This window comes from Nomia melanderi, chromosome 5 (genome assembly GCF_051020985.1).
Source record: "Nomia melanderi isolate GNS246 chromosome 5, iyNomMela1, whole genome shotgun sequence".
Taxonomy (NCBI): domain Eukaryota; kingdom Metazoa; phylum Arthropoda; class Insecta; order Hymenoptera; family Halictidae; genus Nomia; species Nomia melanderi.
The window spans coordinates 14,309,193-14,327,734 of NC_135003.1; the positions used below are offsets into that span (position 1 = coordinate 14,309,193).

Below are 18,542 nucleotides of genomic sequence, written 5' to 3' on the forward strand. Positions count from 1 at the left end.
AGAGAAAGAAGTCGGTCCGAGGAATCTCAAAAAGCCGTTTACAAGAATGTTCTCATCGCGGCGTTTTATATCAGAAATAAAACGCGGCGGGGTGTTCATGGGAGCGTGGCCGCGAATCGGCGCGCACGCTCGCTCGCACGCTCGCCCGCGATTGCGGACATTTAAATCATGTCCGCGTTCGACTCGCGTGTTTTCGTTGGGCCGATAAACTATCCGTTTGACCGATCGTTCGGCGTGTATCTCGCGACGCGCGCCGCCTGTGTTGCGCCGCTCGAGGTTTAGAAATCTACCGTGAATAATAACCGGCCACCACTTCGAACGGTGTTCGTTGTACACCGGCCTCTCCCCGGGGCCCTTAATTTATGCCGCCTCTAATGCGATCGTGACGCGTTCGAAATGTTAACGCTGGGAGCACGTCGCACCGCGAAACAGAAACCGACTGATTTCTCCCGGCTGTTTAACAATGCGCGGCCCCGGAATGCCGATTATTCGTGAATCGGATCGGATCCGATCGGTTCACGCCCCGCGACACGCCATATTGTCTTCCTGCGACTTTCCGCGCGATTTTTATGCTTTTAGTTCGATCGGTGGTACTTGCATCGTTGTTGACACTGTTTTTGGGGATCTTAGAAGTTTGAGGGAATTTTGTTTATTGAGAGAGTTGGGAGATTTGTTTTTTTAATCGAATCAAAGTGGTTCTACCTTCGAATTGACACTGATTTCGGAGATTTTAGAAGTTTGAGGGAATTTTGTTTATTGAGAGAGAATTGGAAGACGAAGGTTTGTTTAATTAACTTAATTCTTGAAGAGTTTAACACTAGAACTACCGTGCCAGTCAGAATGACTGGTTTTGATTGTTTTGTTCCGCAATTATTGATATCTTGAAGGCATTGAATATTCAAAATTACCTTGAAAATCAATAGTTTTACTTGACTACTGTAATGAATGTCCGAAGAAACTGAAAATAATCTATTGTCACAATTTTTATGGGGATTATATATTAATCGTATTGAATACACGGTAGTTATGTTAACTTAGAATGAACTGTATCTGAAAATAGCGTTGTCTTTATCAGTTCTTTTCATATTCAGTCGTGAGGAACTTTTTGATTATTATTAGTTAATAGTATTTCGAGAAGTAAAACGTAGATTGTTTTGAAGTTTCTTGGTAATAGATGTTTAAACGGACGGCAACTGGCTAATGAAGGTTCCAGTAGATCGCGAGGTTATACATTTCAGATAACTTCGATATAGAGTCGTCTCGCTTTAAGTACGGTTTAGTGTTGTTTTCGCTGATAAGGATCGGACGCCAAACCCCACGATCTAGGAACAACGTCCAGGTATACATATATATTGAAGATATATATACTGTACTCCTGTATTTATACCTGTTTAGACTCCAATTCCGCGTTTCTTGGCTCCCGGAAGATTTACGAGCTCGTAAACCCCACTGTCCATTAACGACACTTTTTCACTTTATTTTCCCGACCGACACGATTTTGTTGTACCACGGTGCCAGCGTCGAAAAAATTCCCACGGGTTCGAAAGTCGGCGTTCGATGACGGTGAAACTCGGTGAACCGAACTGATTGGTCTCTAGGTCGGTTTGTGGTTCAAGGAAATTCATTTCAGTCGATGCTCTTGTGCTAAATAATTCGTATACACCGTGGACGAACGTTATTTCAATTTTTAGTTAACGATTCTTTATTCGGTTTGAGGTTGAAGTTAAATTTATAGAATTGAGTTTTGTTTAATAAATTTAATAATAACCCGATGAAAATTGGAAAGAATTTGGTTCACGATGAATTCGATCGGATATACTTGTTTAATATTTAATATCGGGATGACTTTCATTCTTGACAGCTTACGAGGAATTCACGAAATTCTTGGCAAAGTGGGACGCGACAGAATTAACGATAGTTTATACACGATAAGATAAAGCGTCTCGAAGGCGATTTACAAAAGGAAAAGGAAGAGGGAAAGAGTCGTGACTCGATGGAACGATTACAACACCTTCGCATTATGTGTGGAATTTCAGCGCCGCGAAGACGCTTTGGAATCTTACGTAATGAGACACACCCTTTGTAAATAGAAGTCGGTCGAGTGTATTAGTCGAAAATACACGGGACACCTGAGAACCTGATTCTCGCAATCGACATTTCGGAGAACGCTGGTATTCCCATGCCGACTTGCACAATATTATCTATAGAAGAATTCCGAGGAATCGACGGGATTAAAACGACTGCTTCCAGTTTGGGGAAAGGAAACCGAACAATTTCACTGAAAACATAAAGTTTTATCTTCCTAAATTACAAAAGTTCAATTCTTCAAACCACCGTCAGACTAGATATTCATATTCAACAATTCAATCTTGACAACTCGAAACGGCTGAATTCTGTCGTCACAAGTCCTCAAATTAACCAAATTTCGTCGTTCCAATCTAAAGTAGCCAAATGTCATCCTTCCGACTCTCCAAATTTATACCTTAAAAATTTACAATCCTCACACTCTTTCCAATCATTCATTCTAGAACTTCCAAAGTTCACTGATTTCCAAAATCCTATCGCGATTAGATTTCGTAACGTCCAAATGAACATTCTAGTTTTATTCTATTCTATAACAGAAAGTTTGCTAGTTTGTTTTAGTTCTTTGTGTCTAGATCGATCTATTTCGGTGAATTGAAGAAAATTCACTGATCTCCAAAATCCTCTAAAAATCGTCTAAAACTCCTACTTTCACACTTGCCGCGGCCATCCCCCAGAAGCCAACCCCAAAACTGCGGACCCCACTAAAACCATAAATTAGCCACCATCAATCCGTCATCCCCTCATTTCGCAAACGTTTCATCCCCCGGTGCGGTAACCATTTGCCAGTCACCTGTGCGTGAACGGATCCCTCTGCCCGCGCCCCGACGCGGCCCACCCCCGTTCCCAGAATCCTAAAATGTGCGGGACGGATGCCCGGTCGCGTCCGTCGGCTGAAAAGGGATCGCTCCGAGACCTTGTTCCCGTTGTCGGGGGTTGAGCGACTTTTTTCACCGCTCACGCTCGCTCCCTCGTGGGGTTGAATCCGTGGTCGCCGCGGGGGTGGAACAATCGGCGAGCCCTAATCCCCGGTCGCGCGGCGTCGACACGTCCGCCGGAATTCCTGCGGGAGCAGGATCGATTGTGCCAATCGACCTTTTTTCAACCCGTGATCATGGACCGACACGTCCACGGCCGATCGTGTGCGGCCTTCGCGGAGGCACAGGCCATTCAGGCCGGCTAAGATTGATTTCGACCGAAGGTGAAGTTCTCGGATAACCGAACGGTTTTCACGTCTTCTCGACGTCAACATTATTGAGAATCCTGCGTTACCGTGAAGGGTAATTCTGGGAGTCGAAGGTTCTTGAAATGCAGGTCTTGGTTAACTGGTTGGGTTAGTTGAGGTTCGCGTCTTTTCGACGTCAAAATTCTTGAGAATCCTGCGTTACGGTGAAGGGTAATTCTGGGAGTCGAAGAATCTTGAACTGCAGGTCTTGGTTAACCCCTTGCCGTACAATGGCGAGTGACACTCGTGATGAAGATTTCTAGACTAATTTAACAGCAATCGATGTTATTCATTACCCACGGATCAAAGCAAACAACTATTTTGCTATCATCATTGTATTATCTTCAAATAAAATTTCCACTTGAAGTAGAATGGACAATTTTGTTGCATTTCTTTCAAACTGTCGATAGTAAAATGGTACATGAGCTTAGTGGCGAAAGTAAATAGTACGTCAAGGAGTTAACTGGTGGTTGGGTTCGTTGAGGTTCACGTCTTTTCGACGTGAAAATTCTTGAGAATCCTGTGTTACGATGAATAAAGGGTAATTCTGGGAGTCAAAGGTTCTTGAAATGCAGGTCTTGGAGGTAGTGTATAGTTTGAAATGTTTGGGGATGGGATATTTGTTATTTGGATCTCGAATGATTCGAGTGTCTCGGAGAAGCAGTGGTTAGAAGGAAATTGATGGATTATATGATTCTATATGAGATGAGGATAGTGGCTAGTTTAGGGGATAGGGATTAGAGGATGAAGATGGTTCTCTCGAGTTTTGTTTTATTTTCAAATGCTTTATTGGTAGATACGAATGTAACGAGGTCTACCAAGAGAAGTCTTAAATCAGTTATACTATTCATCCACGCGAGTAAATGAGGAGCTAAAACAGACGATTCTGAAGTGAACGTAGCTTCAGGACCAGTGAAAATGATTCATGCCGCGAGTAATTGTGCGTTTTACATCCGGAGAGGTAAGAATCATCGGACCCAACCTGCGCCATGATCGATCGGCCGGCTTTCAACCATCGATCTAATCGACGACCTTGCAGTACTTTTCCCAACCGCTTAATTACAACGTTCCGTAGTAGTGTCGACGAAGAAAAGAGATTTACTCGCGTCCGGATCCCGTAAATCTGGTTTACCCCGGCTCGGTTCTCACCTCTGACGTCAACGTTCGACACGCCGTAGAAAATTACGCAAAATCGCGAACGGATCCCGATCACCTTCTTCCGAACGGTCGGCCGTCCGCAGGACGCGCGGGAAAGTGGAAACGCTTACTTATAGCAGCACTTTCCACGGCCGAGAATTTTCTCCGTCCGCTTCACGGAATCCTCCCGGCCGCCCCGCGGAAATTATGGGAGCGCGAACGAGGAAAAAGTAGCACGAACGGTCCCGCGTCGGATGGATCGGTGCTCTGCGACAACTCCGCTTGCTGGACGCTCGATAATGCTTGCTCTTCGAGCGTTTAATTAGCACTTGTACCACTCGAAATGACCTATAAAGTTTGGGAATTGGACAATTTTTATGTTTAAATGATTGGAAATGTAAAGCTTCGATAGTTTGAAAATTTGAAACTTTGAAACTTTGAAGATTTGAAAGTTTAAAAGATTAAAATGTTGAAAGTTCGAAACGTTAAAAATTTGAAAGATTTGAAACTTTGAAGATTTGAAAGTTTAAAAGATTAAAATGTTGAAAGTTCAAAACGTTGAGAATTTAGAAATTTGAAAGCTTGAAACGTTGAGAATTTAGAAATTTGAAAGCTTGAAACGTTGAAAATTTAGACATTTGAAAACTTGAAACGTTGAGAATTTAGAAATTTGAAAGCTCAAAATGTTAATAATTTAGAAATTTGAAAGCTTAGAACGTTTAAAGTGAGAAAAATTAGAACACACGACCATTCGAATAATTTTCCAAATAGTTGGAATTCCGAAGATCCTGAATTACGCGAGAAATCAGAAATAAATCATAACGCTCGCTTCGCAATTTGCTTCGCGTAACTTCGCGAGAACAGCCTTGCGCCTCGCAAACATTATTCCTGCGGAACGTCAAAAACGAATGATGCTATGCATAGATAGATACACCGCTGTACAATTAGCCACGAGGCACATTCTCTCCAGGCTTAATGAATATTCAATAGCGTGATCTTCAGATATCCAGACCGTCCTTTCGAACAATTTGCAAACTCGATCTGCCGAGACGGTTCCGATATTAACGATCCACATCGCGTGGGTGAGCAACGGAAGCGTGGCACGAGCGTTCGAGCGAGCGGAAAGAAAACGCTTCGGAAACCTCTTCGCGTGTATCATCGACCGTCGTCCAACAACACGATCGATCCTCCTCGATTCACCCTAAAATCGATCGATCGATTCAACGCTAAAACTACCAAACAATCGATCAATTTAAAAATCATATAGATTGCTCAGTCACCATTTGATTTCCTACAGTAAAGCTATAAAATTTGATACTTAATATTATACTTCATATGGACCGTTTATTTTGAAAGTGGTGTAAGTCCATTTTTGAAAAAATATAATACTTTTATTTTATGTCGTGTCATTATTTGTAAACAAAATTGGATTAATATGAAGCATATTTTAAGTGATATTTGATTCTTCAAAATTGAAATTAAACGATTTTTACAATTGTCTAATTTTGAAAGTGGCGTAAGTCCATTTGCAGCCCGTAAGTATACATCAGTTTAGTAAAATACGCCTAAAACAAATTTTTGCCTAAATTTTCTAATTAACAGATACGTTAACCTTTAATTTCCTCGAAACAAGATAAAATGGACTTACACCACTCTCAAAATAAACGGTCCATATAATGCATCAGTCTGAGAAATATTGACGTAAAATAGCTTTGTCCGTCAATTCACGTGAATTCCTCGAGTTGGTTTTACAAAATATCGCCTTCGTCTCATAAGAAAATGTTGAAATATTTCCAGTGAAAAACTTCGAAGTTCAAAGGGTTAAAATCAACATATATATTACTCTATCGCCAAATCAATCCATTCCATTCGCATCATACAACAAAATAAAAGACTGTACATACCGATATCACTAAATGTCAACATCGTCGTTGCAACGCGAGTGTTTTCCAATGATTGCAAAAGAAGTAATCAAGAAAGTTAACTGTAAACTCCAACTTCGATCGATCTTCCGAAAGACACACCACGGTTTCGGCTAATTATTCCGCTCGAAGGGCAAATCACGTTGGTACCGTTGGACGCAATCGACCGTGAGAATCCTTTTAATTATCGCGTAATCACGGTGCCCTGTAAACCGATCTGTTTACAGGCTTACGCGTCTCCTTCTTCCCGCCCCTTGCCCGCTGTTCCTTTTTGTTCCCCGTTTCGCCTCTCCGTCTTTCCGTGATCCTCGACCGTTCGTCTGTTCGGTTTCTGTCGCGCGACCGTTCCTCTCTTCCCCCCCAGTCCCCTCCGTTTCTTTTTTAATAATAATGAACTGTACTAATTGGGTGGTTCGAAGCGACGGCGTACCCATCTGATTAATGCCCGATACTAAAAGCGGTTCGTGCCTAAAGAGTACGTTTTATAACTTCCTGGATTTCTCGCGGCGTTTTGCGGAAGTACCGGGGAACAATAAAGCCGGCCGCGCGTTCCGCTCGCTCTGCGCGCGAGCGAGCGAGCGAGCGAGCGCGAGCGCGCCTTCCGATTCTTCTTCGTGTTGGATACGTTTGAGTAGGGCTGCCGTTTAATGAAGACAGTGATCTAGGGCGAGGAGCGCAGTGAAACTGCAGGCTCTTTGCATTTCGAGCTCGGATGTCTGGAACTGCCGAGCATTTAATGCGATCAATACGCAGTCCCCGTAAAAATTGTAACAGATTATTCTCGGTTTCTTCGGGGATTCGTTATGGCATTCGAATGAAACTAGATATTTTCAAGATTATGCCGAATGTTGAATGCTTTCAATAAATAATCGCGAATCGAGCAGATCACCGGTCAGTTTGACTGGTACGGTGGTTCTAGTGTTGAGACGGATATTTCTGTTTTCTATTCGAAATCTGGAGATTTGTGACATTTTTTCAATTGAATGCCGTAAGATTTCATAGAGCAAAATACACAAAATGGAAAAAATAAAATATTAAATCATTCGATTGAATTGCATTGTTATTGCACGTTCATCTAGCTGAATATCATCGCATTAGGTAGAATTATTTAAAATATAGAAATGTTCTAAAATAATCATCGTTTGAGTGAACTATAGTAATTCCATTTGCTTGGGGGTCACCGGTGACCCCCATGGCATTCAACGTGTTAAAGAAGTGACAGTGCCTTTTTAATAATCGTAAAAGAAGAAATCATGAATTGGTCATTTCGACTCACCCGGTAGTTCCAGTGTTAAGAAACAGTATATAATCGTCGACGTTAGGGAAGTCAGCACTGGAAAATCTGAATGATTGCAAAAAGTTCCTTCGGAAATCCTTGAACGCTTTAAAAACTGGGAGAAACTCAGAGAAATCTGTGTACACCGGTGATTCTATACAAAAACCTACTCGAGACTTCGATCATCCGTTAATTCCCGTCTCCTTTTCGTTTTGCAGATGCGCGAACGGCTACATCGGGCAGAGATGCGAGTTTAAGGATTTAGATGGTTCCTATTTGCGTAAGTATACAGAACCTTAATCGTTGATTCGCTTCGAACCGATCGGAAACGACAGAAGCGAATTCTTTCCTATCTCGCTGTTTCCGATCCCGCCAATTAAATTGATTAGACCGCGGATCTTTATGCAGATCGCACGTTTTTAAGGAGTGAACGATGGAAATTATAATTAGATGAAAGCTCACTTACCGCAACACTTCCTCTTTGTTTGCTTCTTTTGAAGTTGATGGAAGTCCGGCTAAAATGAAATTCAGTGTTCCTTCTGTGAAAGTATGATCTTTTCTATCGTTTCTTCGGGTGAAAATAAAATACGTTGACACGTTGACTGCCAGAATTTCGAACGTTTCGTGTAACAATATTCTTTCGTAACAATGGCAAATGGTGTTAGAAATAATTTTGACTTGGTACCACAATCATCTATTTTTTCTTGTTGTAATCGTATTCGAGCAATTTCGAAGCTCACCGGTGGCCACCGTGGCAGTCAACGTGTTGAGATACAAATTAACGATCGCGATCCGCGTTTCGATTGCCGCCTTCCGAAGAGATCTTCGACGTCCTCGTGTCCTTGGTCCCCGGTCACCGTTCGAGACTTCCAGGTATAAAATCCTATGAGAAAGTCCTTGAGTACAGCTCGACGAAGTTGATAGGTTCGTTATGTCACTGCTTTCACCAAACACCAGGCACTCGAAAAATAACCATATAATTAGCTCCGGCGTTTCGACGTGCAATTTCGTTGTTACACGTTACACTGTTCTATTCTCGTATCGATTTCACCGCGAACAGATTCGTTGCTAAATGTTAAACAAGAATTAATAGGTCACTGTGAATAACTCGTACGTTTGGTTCATCGTTAAGCTACTCTCGAATATGTTTCGATATGAAAACACAGCAATTACCAACGTACATTTACTATTCGAATACAATATTGTTGCAATAAATGAGATTTTACTTTGAATTATTTAACACGTTGACCGTCATGGTCATCGATGACCGGAGCTTCCAAATTGCTCAAGAACAATTGCAGTAAAAAGATTTATATTAAATAAAGATACTTAACATAAATAGCTAGGTAATAGTGTAACATGACTACTACGATGCCAAATCATTAATAATTATTTTCAATTCGCCTTTGTTATTTACGGACATTTATTCTACAGTTTATTCTATTGTTCCCAGAAAGATTGATGTTCCCCTTAGGATCTAAATCAATGTTCAAAAATATCAGGGACCATAATCACCATTTACCAAATGTTTATAAAATTCAGTATGAGCCAAACTGACTCGTAAATATATTGTTAAAGAACAAGTGTTACTATAAGAAACGCTATAAATTCTCGTAGCTGTCGCGTTAAATCATTCGTCGTTTAAAAAGTTCATTAGAAAGTTACATTTTCGATTGGAATTCGATACCGTTGCAATAAACAAGATACCGCGATCGATGGAAAGAACGTTTGCACACATTTCACGTGTCGGGACACCGAGATCTGTCGTTACGATCGACGAGAGCCATCGATCGCACCCGGAAGTCTCGGGCAGTGGTCCCGGTTAGCGCCGCGTTTCGTGAACCGGTAGTCACGGGCGCTCGGGGACGCCGTCACGAGGATACAATTAGTTGGCATTCAATCTCGGAAGGCATTAGAACGAGTCTGGGAAACAGGAAACCGTGTCTGCATCGCTAAGAAGCCGATCTTGCGTTACAGCTTCCCGGCAGCGTGTAATGTTGGAGACGGCCAGCATCGCTGGCGGTGCCACGATAGCAGTATTCCTCGTCGTTATCATTTGCATAGCGGCTTACATCCACTGTAAGCGAAAGCAAAAGGAATTGCGGTCGAGGTACGTATTTTCTAACATGTTTCCTTCCCTTTTCGCATTCTGGCCCGTGCTGCTCTGCCTCCGCGCGCGCCGTCCATCGAGGATCCTTATCCGGGAACCGTTGGCAAACAGATTTAACCCTTTGAACTCTGTAGATTCTAATGTTGCACCAGTTATAATATCAAATATTTTAACGAATCAAAGAAACTAGATTTTCCAAATTTTCTGCTGAGGAAAATAAAAGATTGAAGGAATGTTATAGCATTTTTCATTTTCGCTAGGGATACTATAAAATTTAGCCGCTGTTGCTGATAAATTACAAAACCATCTGGAGTGCTAAGTTCATTTGGATTGTTTTACTTTCATATTTAACCCTTTGAACTCTGTAGGCTCGAATATTGCACCAGTTATAGTATCAAATATTTTAACGAATCAAAGAAACTACCCTAAAATTATTAGATTTTCCACACATCCAAATTTTTTAAAAATTTTTTAAAAATTTCATATTGTATATTTTACAAAAAGAGTCAATTTTATTACTTAACCCTTTGTCTTATGATTTCTTTCTCAACTCTGATCGATACCATTTTGTCAAGGTTTATTAGAAAAAGAGAAAAATTGTAGGCATATTCTATGTAATCAATAATTGATTACAAAAGAATAATGTTTACTTTGAATTCCAACGAATCGATTAATACTTGTTTGTTAAATCATGAAAATCATTACGAGTCTGACACGTTATAAGACAAGGGGTTGAAGTAACGATTATTATTAAGATTAACTTTTCGACAGATTCTAGTCTCAACTGTTTCGTTTAGAGTATAATCATAGTCTCTCGTTATTCGAGTGTAACTTTGTTAGAGTTAATTGTATCAGAGAGTGATAGATCTTCCTGGTAGATGCAATGCACCCCTTACGAAGCTTCGCCCGCGGAAATATCTGATAACGCTTTTTTGTCCACTGAAATTTAACATTGCGCGTTATCTTTATGGCGACAGCAATTGCGTCGACACGGTGGATGGTCCTGGCCGAGATCCGGAGCTGAGGCCGTTTAGCAACCGCAGCCGCTCCCTCATGATCTTCATGACGAAGAATCCTAATAGCCTGGTAAGCGAAGAATACCAATATTAACGACATTATTTCCGTGTAGTACGCTTCTCTCGTTGTTTCTATTCACTTCTCTTCCATTCGAACGTAAACTTGCCTGCCGAGAGACGAATAGCCGGCGAGGATAGATTGGCAGATAATAACAAACCAATACTCATCTCTCTAATCTTGCAACCGAAGTTCTGAATGCATTACTGTCAATAACGTCTAAAGAGAGATGCCATTAAGTCAAATTGTTCGCAAGATTCCTAGCTGTAGTTACCAGTAGACAGTGGATGCTTGTGCAAGACCGGTACACAAAATACGCGAAGAGAAAGGTTGGAGATTTACGTACGTTACCGTGATGCTTCGATACTCTATTAGTATGAAACCTCCAAGTTTCTTCTAAAAACCACATTCTTGATCACGCCTATAGAGTGACCAGTCTAAAACCTATCAAACAAAGCGGTAGCTTCCAAAACAAGAGTTTCAAGTTAACCCTTTGCGGATTCTTCAAAGAACACGAAGCCTTCAGCAGATTCGGCCAAATTACACAACGGATGCTTGCTATTCGAGTTACTAAATCATTCGTTCGCAACTCGGTATTCGAAATACGAAAGTTTGATCTCGCAAAGGGTTGAAATCTCAATATTCCGATCTTGAAAATTCTCCAACCAAACTTCTCGAAACCACGAGCCTGCGCAAGCGTCCACTGCTCGTCGCGAGACCGTCGAGCCGAAAGAGTAAAACGCGCGACGAACGCGTCCGCGGTGTGTTTCGCAGGCGGCGATAGAGCAAACGAGAATGCCCGGATGGAGCAGCCCGGACGCCGCGGAGTCGATGAGAATGGCGTCGATCAGCGAGGGCAAGCGTTCGACGCAGTAGGGAAACGCCGATCCGGTGCCTGAGCCTCGACGACACGGAGCCGGGGTTCGTCTTCGGGCGTGCGAGCGGTCGTCAACGGTGTCGAGGCGAGAAAAACGGGAGCCGAGTACCTCGCCCGTTCTCCAAGCTTTCTGTCTCCGTCCATGGGCCACGGTTTCGCCGCGGAAAGCGCGAAAGTTCCCCCCTCGACTCCTCGAGCGAACGAACGAACAATTCGCCACGATAACGCTCTTTCACGACGACTGGCCCGTCACGAGGATCGACCTAGCATCCGAGGATCCCTGAGGAGAGAGAGAGGAAGAGAGGAAGAGAGAGAGAGAGATCGCCTCGAAGACGCCAGGACCACGGACCAGCTGGCGGAGAAAGAAAGAAAGAAGACTCGAAGAGGAATCCAGACGCGAGGAAAATCCGGCCGCGGAAATCACGTAGGATTTAAATGGGAGAGTACGTAGCTTAAACTTTAAATAGAGCCGGACCTTTCGGAAGAACAAAGGACAGAGGAAAGTGGAAGAAAGGGAGGCTTTAAAAATAAAAGCCCCGGCCACGGACGACGGACGGGGCGCGGACACTCGTTTTATAGAGAGAGGAGGCGAGAGGAGACAGAGTGCGCGCGCGCGCCTTCGTACGGTGTGTGTGTATGTGTGTGTGCGCGCGTGTGCGGCTGTGTGCGTGCGCGCGTGTGTGTGTGAAGAGTGAACGAGCGTGCACACACACGCTTACATGCGTTACACACACCCGGTAAATCATTGTTCCTATCCGGACGAAAGTGAAAATAGTTTTTAGATCAGACAATAATAATAATCAAGAAGAAACAACAAAAAAAAAGAATAAAAGGTATATGAGTATAGTAACGTCGAAGTAGCGGTTCGTTAGCGACGAGAACCCGATACGACGGAGTTCAAGTTTCTTTCCACGGCTTCTTCTTCGGTGGAGGTGTGTGTGAGAGAGAGAGAGAGAGAGAGAGAGAGAGAGAGAGAGAGAGAGAGAAAGGAGAAAGCGGTTCCAGGTTGGATCGGGATCGGCTCGTCCCGTTTCCGTTTCTTTTCCGTGTTCTTCCCTGTTCGCCCGGCCTTCTGTGTTCTTCTTGTTCTACGGCGGCCAGCCGCGGAAGCGTGTGTGTTCCATCGCGGAGAAACGGGGAAGAGGCCGGAAGCGAGGAGCCGAGAGAAGAGTCTTTCGGGAGTCTTCGCGTCGCCGGTTTCGTTCTCTTACGTTCGTCGATCACCGGCGCGGACGAACGTTCGGCGGATCGGTTGAGAGCTCTCGACGAACGCGGACGATTCTCGCTTCGTTCGTCCGGCGGCCGTCGAAGCGTTCGCGGTTCGTCCGGTGCGGAATAATCGGAGGATCGCGGCCGATCGAGCGAAAACGAAAACGATTGGTGCTGATTTTTATGTAATGTCGTTTTTCGATCCATCGACGCCTTCGTCTTTAATCTTCGCCCTGTATTGTATCAAAGACAACGCCAAAGAGAATCCAAAACGAACTTGTAACCCGTGTCTTAAATAGTTATCCCCCCCTCCCCCAGCCCCACCCCAGCCCCACCCCCTAAATTAATGTGTACAGGAGAGTGTTCCGAGGAACGCGTGCACCGAGGCGGTAGTTATGACCAGAGATCGCCACGAGGAATAGGATGACGAATTAAAACAGTTTCGGTTCTGCAAGGGTTTTCGAGGAGCTCGACGATAGAGAAAAACGATATTCCATATATTTCGAATTTGGTTCCGACAGCGAGATGCGGCGAGCGTGAAAAGTATTCGCGTCTCCGGGAATCATGGCGAGTCACGAGTACACTGCGCATAAAAGTTGCAATGCTCAAACCAAAGTGAATGCTTTTCTTTCTAAAAAAAAGAAACAAACTGTAGCGACTGGAAGGCTACAGTGATCGTTACAAAAGCAGCTCATTTTCGTTCTTAATAGATACTTAATAGTCTGTACTTAGTACCGTATCGTCTCGTCGTTGCATATTTTATGTTCAACGTGTCACTCGAATTAAGATAAACATCGGCCGAGACGGATGAAAGTTCAGGCGAATACTTTTTAAGTTCGTCGCGCGATGTCCTCCGATTACTTCGGACGCCATGTTCGCGGGCGCCTTCGGATTGCAAATGGCGGCGAGTCCCAGCGTGGTCCGCCTCGACGAGAAACTTCGAGGATTCGAAGGGTCGTCGTGACATCGGAGGCGAGCGAAGACGGAGATCGGCGGTCGTGGACGGCAGCGTTCGTCGGGCGAAGAGAAAGTCGACAAACGAATCCGAAACGGCGGGCAGCGACCGCGCGTCACTCGCTACCCCCCGCCCCCCAGTTGTAAATAGTAAATTATCCGTGTCGGGCCAGCCGATCGACTCGCGTCCGACCCCCGCGAAATTTATCCGGGTCGCGATAAAAGGAATCGCTGTTTGTAGCGGACTAACTACAATCAAATGACGCTTTGATCGAGCCTCCCCAAACCTCCCTCAATTAACATGTACACCGCTGTACGATAACCGTGTGACGTTCGACGACAAATAAATTTCGCGGGGTGGAGAGACGAGTCGGCCGGATGACAGGGGTCGCGTGAGAGATCGCCGGGTCGCGTGCTCCGCACCACCGAAAATAACCGGTGCCGCGCTGGTTTTTGCTAGAGAAACCGAGAGAGCGATAGAATGAGCATTGAAAGAGAGAGCGAGAGAGCGAGAGAGAGAGAGTGGCAGAGAGAGAGATAGAGGCGAACCGAAAACAAAATATATGTTCCAACCGCCGAAGGCGACGCCGTCCCGAGGAGTGTTGCGCGGAAGATACACGATATTTTTCTCGTCGTTCGTACCTAACGCTCTCCACGCAGAGAGATTGAGAGAGAGAGAACGTGTGCGAGAGTGCGAGAGAATGCGTGCGAGTGAGAGAGAGAAAGAGAGAGAAAGAGAGAGTAAGAGGGAGAGAGAGACAGGAGATATGTCTATCCGTGTTGAACGGTGATTTGTATATTTGTAGATACTGCGGAGTGAGGAGAAGCTTCCAAACGCTCTAAGAGATCGTCTGCTCTTCTTGTGTCTTAATGGGTCGCGTTGTCAGTCAGCCCCCTTTGCAACCCTTCTTGCTTTCCATCATCCCCCCAGTGCCTCCCACGCGATCCCCGACATCCCCTCGGCCGCGAGTGGCGAACGTTATCACGGCGAAATCGGACGCGTTCTCGATTAACGAGCGGGGCCCCGGTTTTCGGGCAGCGAAACCGAAGAGGCAAGAATTGGAGACGAGAGCTTTAGGTCGTTGATCAGGACGAGGAGGCCTAAGAGAGAAGTGTTTTCGACGGGGAAGCCCGATTAATTTATAAATAGTCCTAATTAACGTGGAGAAACGGCGTTATTCTAATTTAATTTTCCTCCCCGTACACACGCACGCACACAGAGGTACACGTCGGACACACTTACACGTAACACACAAAGAGGACAAACGTTAGACACAATTTCACCCGAACCCCGAAACAATCGTACGTCTCATACTTTGTACTTGGTTCCTAATTTATTCGTATTCTCGTAATTAATTAATTATCACGATTTAATTATCTTTACTAATTTACGATCGGTTTAGTTACGATCGATTCAATTTATTCGTTTCCTCCTTTTCTTTCCTTTTCTTTTCCTACCTTTTCTTTTCTTTTCTTTTTTTTTTGTTTTTGTTTTTGTTTTTCTCTTCGTCTCTTTGCTCTTCTCTTAATTAACTTACCTATCGATCAGAACTCGATTTAATCAGTTTATTCCTAATAAACCTAGCTCTCGCGTACTTTGGTTTAACGATTATACGTTTTAAGGACACGATTTATTATTTATGAGGTGAGGAAACGAGAGCAGGAGATGAACGGGAGCGATGGAAGCACGCGGCGATCGGACGCGAGGCGGCCGATTTATTGGGACGCGGCCGTGTTTCTCTTGTTCACCGATCGAGACGCCATTTACCTTCTTTCCTACGCGAAAACCCTTAAATCAGCAAACGTCAAATTTCCTTCTGTTTTGTTTATGCTCGATACATCTCAAACTATTCGTTGAACGAAGCGTTTATCCGTAAAATTCATTTATCGATCCCGAAGAATCAGCTACGCTCGTAGCATCGGAAACGCTAAAATCGAACGATCAGTTCACCATCCGGTTAACGAGTTCTCCAAAATGGCCGATCGGCGAACAAAGAAAACCATAGTCAGATGAGAATTCCTTCAAACGATCGAGGAAGATCGTTCGCGGGGCCGACTGGCGTCGATCGTCGCGTGAATCGCGCGCGATCGAGCGATCGCTCGGGACCCGCGGTTTCTCCGGGATCTCCGATTTCTCCGACCACCATTACGGAACGCCAACGGTCAAGCAAATCACAGCCGTTGCCTCTAAGTTTCTTTTTCCTTCCCGTTGCGTTCTCGATTTTCATTTCTCCGCGTTCCTCGCGCGTAAGCAAGTTCGGAGAACGAAGGGCGGAAGAAACCGCGCGTGTCCGAGACACTCCGTCGGTGGCGGTCGCTCGATCGATCCGCGATCCAGCGATCGTTCGAAGCGTGCAAAGACAGAATGGTGGCATTTTTAAGTACATCAGACAGCGCCGTGGCCGTGTGATCGCACGGATCGAGACGAGGAAGTGCACCCGGAGGACAGGGGAACGGGAAACGGTGTCGGGACGCGGGGCCGTAGGGAGCGAGAGAAAGGGAGGGGAAAGGGATGGATCGCTCGGGCCGGGGAAGCGAGTGTTTTTTGATCGATCGACGGAAGAAATATCGGACAATTTTCTTTGGGTCTAAAGCCGGAGCGAGCCAATCCTCGAGGGATGAAAGCGCGACAGCGAATCGGAGGATGCCGATCGATCGGAAGGGGATGATTCTCGAGCCGGCCGGAACCACGAAATTCGCGGTCCTCGGGATCAACGGCTCCCGATCGATTCCCTGGTCATCCGTTTCGACGTTGCTGCTCTTCTTCTTCGACCTCCTCGGCCCGGCCTCTAGCTCCGCTCGCACACCCCGTAACTCGTCCGTTCGTTCGTCCCCTGCGACGGGATTCCCCTGTCCTCCGCCTGCGCTTCCGGCTTCTTTCGTTGGCATAAATTGTTTAATAATACGCGTTTATTTTCGTTCGCCGTTTTAATTTCCGGACGGAGGCCGTTTCGCGCCCGGGGACACGCGAATGGCCCTCCCAAGCAGAAATTTTTTCGTTCCCAGGAAGAAGAAAGAAAAAATGAGAAGAAAAAGAATCGTGGAAATCGCGTGCGCTTTAAACATGACGGCGGGGAAACGGCGGGCAGCCCCCCACCCACCCCCTCCGACCGTCCGATATTTACCAAATCCGTACTGTATCGCGCGGTATGCTGTTCGTTGTAAAATGTACCAAAGACAATGTCGATTAACTGACAAATAAGTAGTTTATTTAAATCGCAGGAGAGGGGAAAATAAGAAAAATTAACGGTTTAGACGGACGGGAGATAGATGATAGCGGGAATCGGGATTGCCGGATCACGGTGGGCCGTGTCAGAGTGAGTAGAGGTGACAGAGATCGCGAGTGAAAGTAAGGGACAGAGAGAGAGAGAGAGAGAGAGCGTGTGTGTGTGTGTGTAGCAGAGAGAGAGAGCGAAAGAGAGTGTGTGTGTGTTTGTGTAGAGAGAGAGAGGGTGTGTATGTGTGTTTGTGTAGAGAAAAAGAGAGAGAAAAAGGGGAGAGAGAGAGTGTGTATGTGTGTTTGTGTGGAGAAAAAGGGGAAAGAGAGAGTGTGTGTATGTGTGTTGTGTAGAGGAAGAGAGAGAAAGGGGAAAGAGAAAGAAAGTGTGTGTGGTAGAGAGAGAAAGTGGTAGAGAGGATGTTCCCTTGCGGAAAAGCGATTGGCGAGGATTAAATGCGGGATATATATGTATATATATATATATATATATATGTATGGATATATATATATATATATGTATATATGTATATATAATATACGAAAGTTATCTATCCAAAGGAAGCGCTAAAGTGTCATTTAGCTAGACGAGATTGATCAGTGGGATCCGCAATGTTGCATCGAAACATTGTTATTATTTTTGTAAAGAAACCATGTACATGTATTAACTTAGCGTGCTCTGCGTATGGAAGCTTACGATATGTTGATTATTATTATTATTATTATTGCTATTATTGCTATTATTTTTTATTATTATTATATATTATTATTATTATCTATTATTATTATTATTATGATTATGATTATTATTATTATTATATTGAAAGGAATAAAAACTTGTAATCTTGTTTCCCGAAATGTTTAAATAGCATAAATATCGAGATCTTACACGTTACTAATTTTCAGACTTCATTCGCCGTTCCCGCCCTTTGGTCCTCATCACTCGCGAGAACGAATTACCCGAGACAATCGGACGGCCGTGTTCCACTCGGTACGGTACGGTACGGTACGGACTACCGAATTAATTATATACGTTTGCCTGGAAATTAGTTCAATTAATATATGAACACGATTATTTCCTGCTGCGCGAGATTATAATATTTAAATACTGAGATTCCACGGTTTCGTACTTCCGGTGGAGCTTATTCCGGTAATAATAACGAATACAATGCTGCTTCATTATGATCTCTTTAATGATACAACTCTGAATATCACTGGCAATTGTAGAGCTGAAATTTAGAGATGATCAAAAGAAACGTGATATATGATACTTGGAGAAGAATTCATTTTAACGTTCGACGTTTAATCACCGGAAACAACGGTCACCAATTTTCGTATACATTACGCCTGCACTTCCGGTTCCGGAAAAGCGTCGTCGTTTACTTACCTGTCGAATCAACGGTTAAAAAAAAATACAAAATAGAAAAGATACAATATCAAATCTTTTGACTGAATTGAA

General features: G+C 44.2%; 1 protein-coding gene across 2 annotated transcripts in view; it reads left to right on the forward strand.

Moving 5' to 3' along the window:
- LOC116424019 (uncharacterized) overlaps positions 1-17,940 on the forward strand; it is an 81,619-nt gene extending 63,679 nt beyond the window's left edge. For both annotated transcript variants that reach the window (XM_076368110.1, XM_076368109.1), the window contains exons 5-8: positions 7,861-7,922; positions 9,620-9,752; positions 10,730-10,838; positions 11,601-17,940. In XM_076368110.1, coding sequence (XP_076224225.1) covers positions 7,861-7,922; positions 9,620-9,752; positions 10,730-10,838; positions 11,601-11,702 — 406 coding nt within the window. In that variant the 3' untranslated portion in view covers positions 11,703-17,940. The remainder of the gene's footprint in view (positions 1-7,860; positions 7,923-9,619; positions 9,753-10,729; positions 10,839-11,600) is intronic.
- The last annotated feature ends 602 nt before the right edge of the window (positions 17,941-18,542 follow it).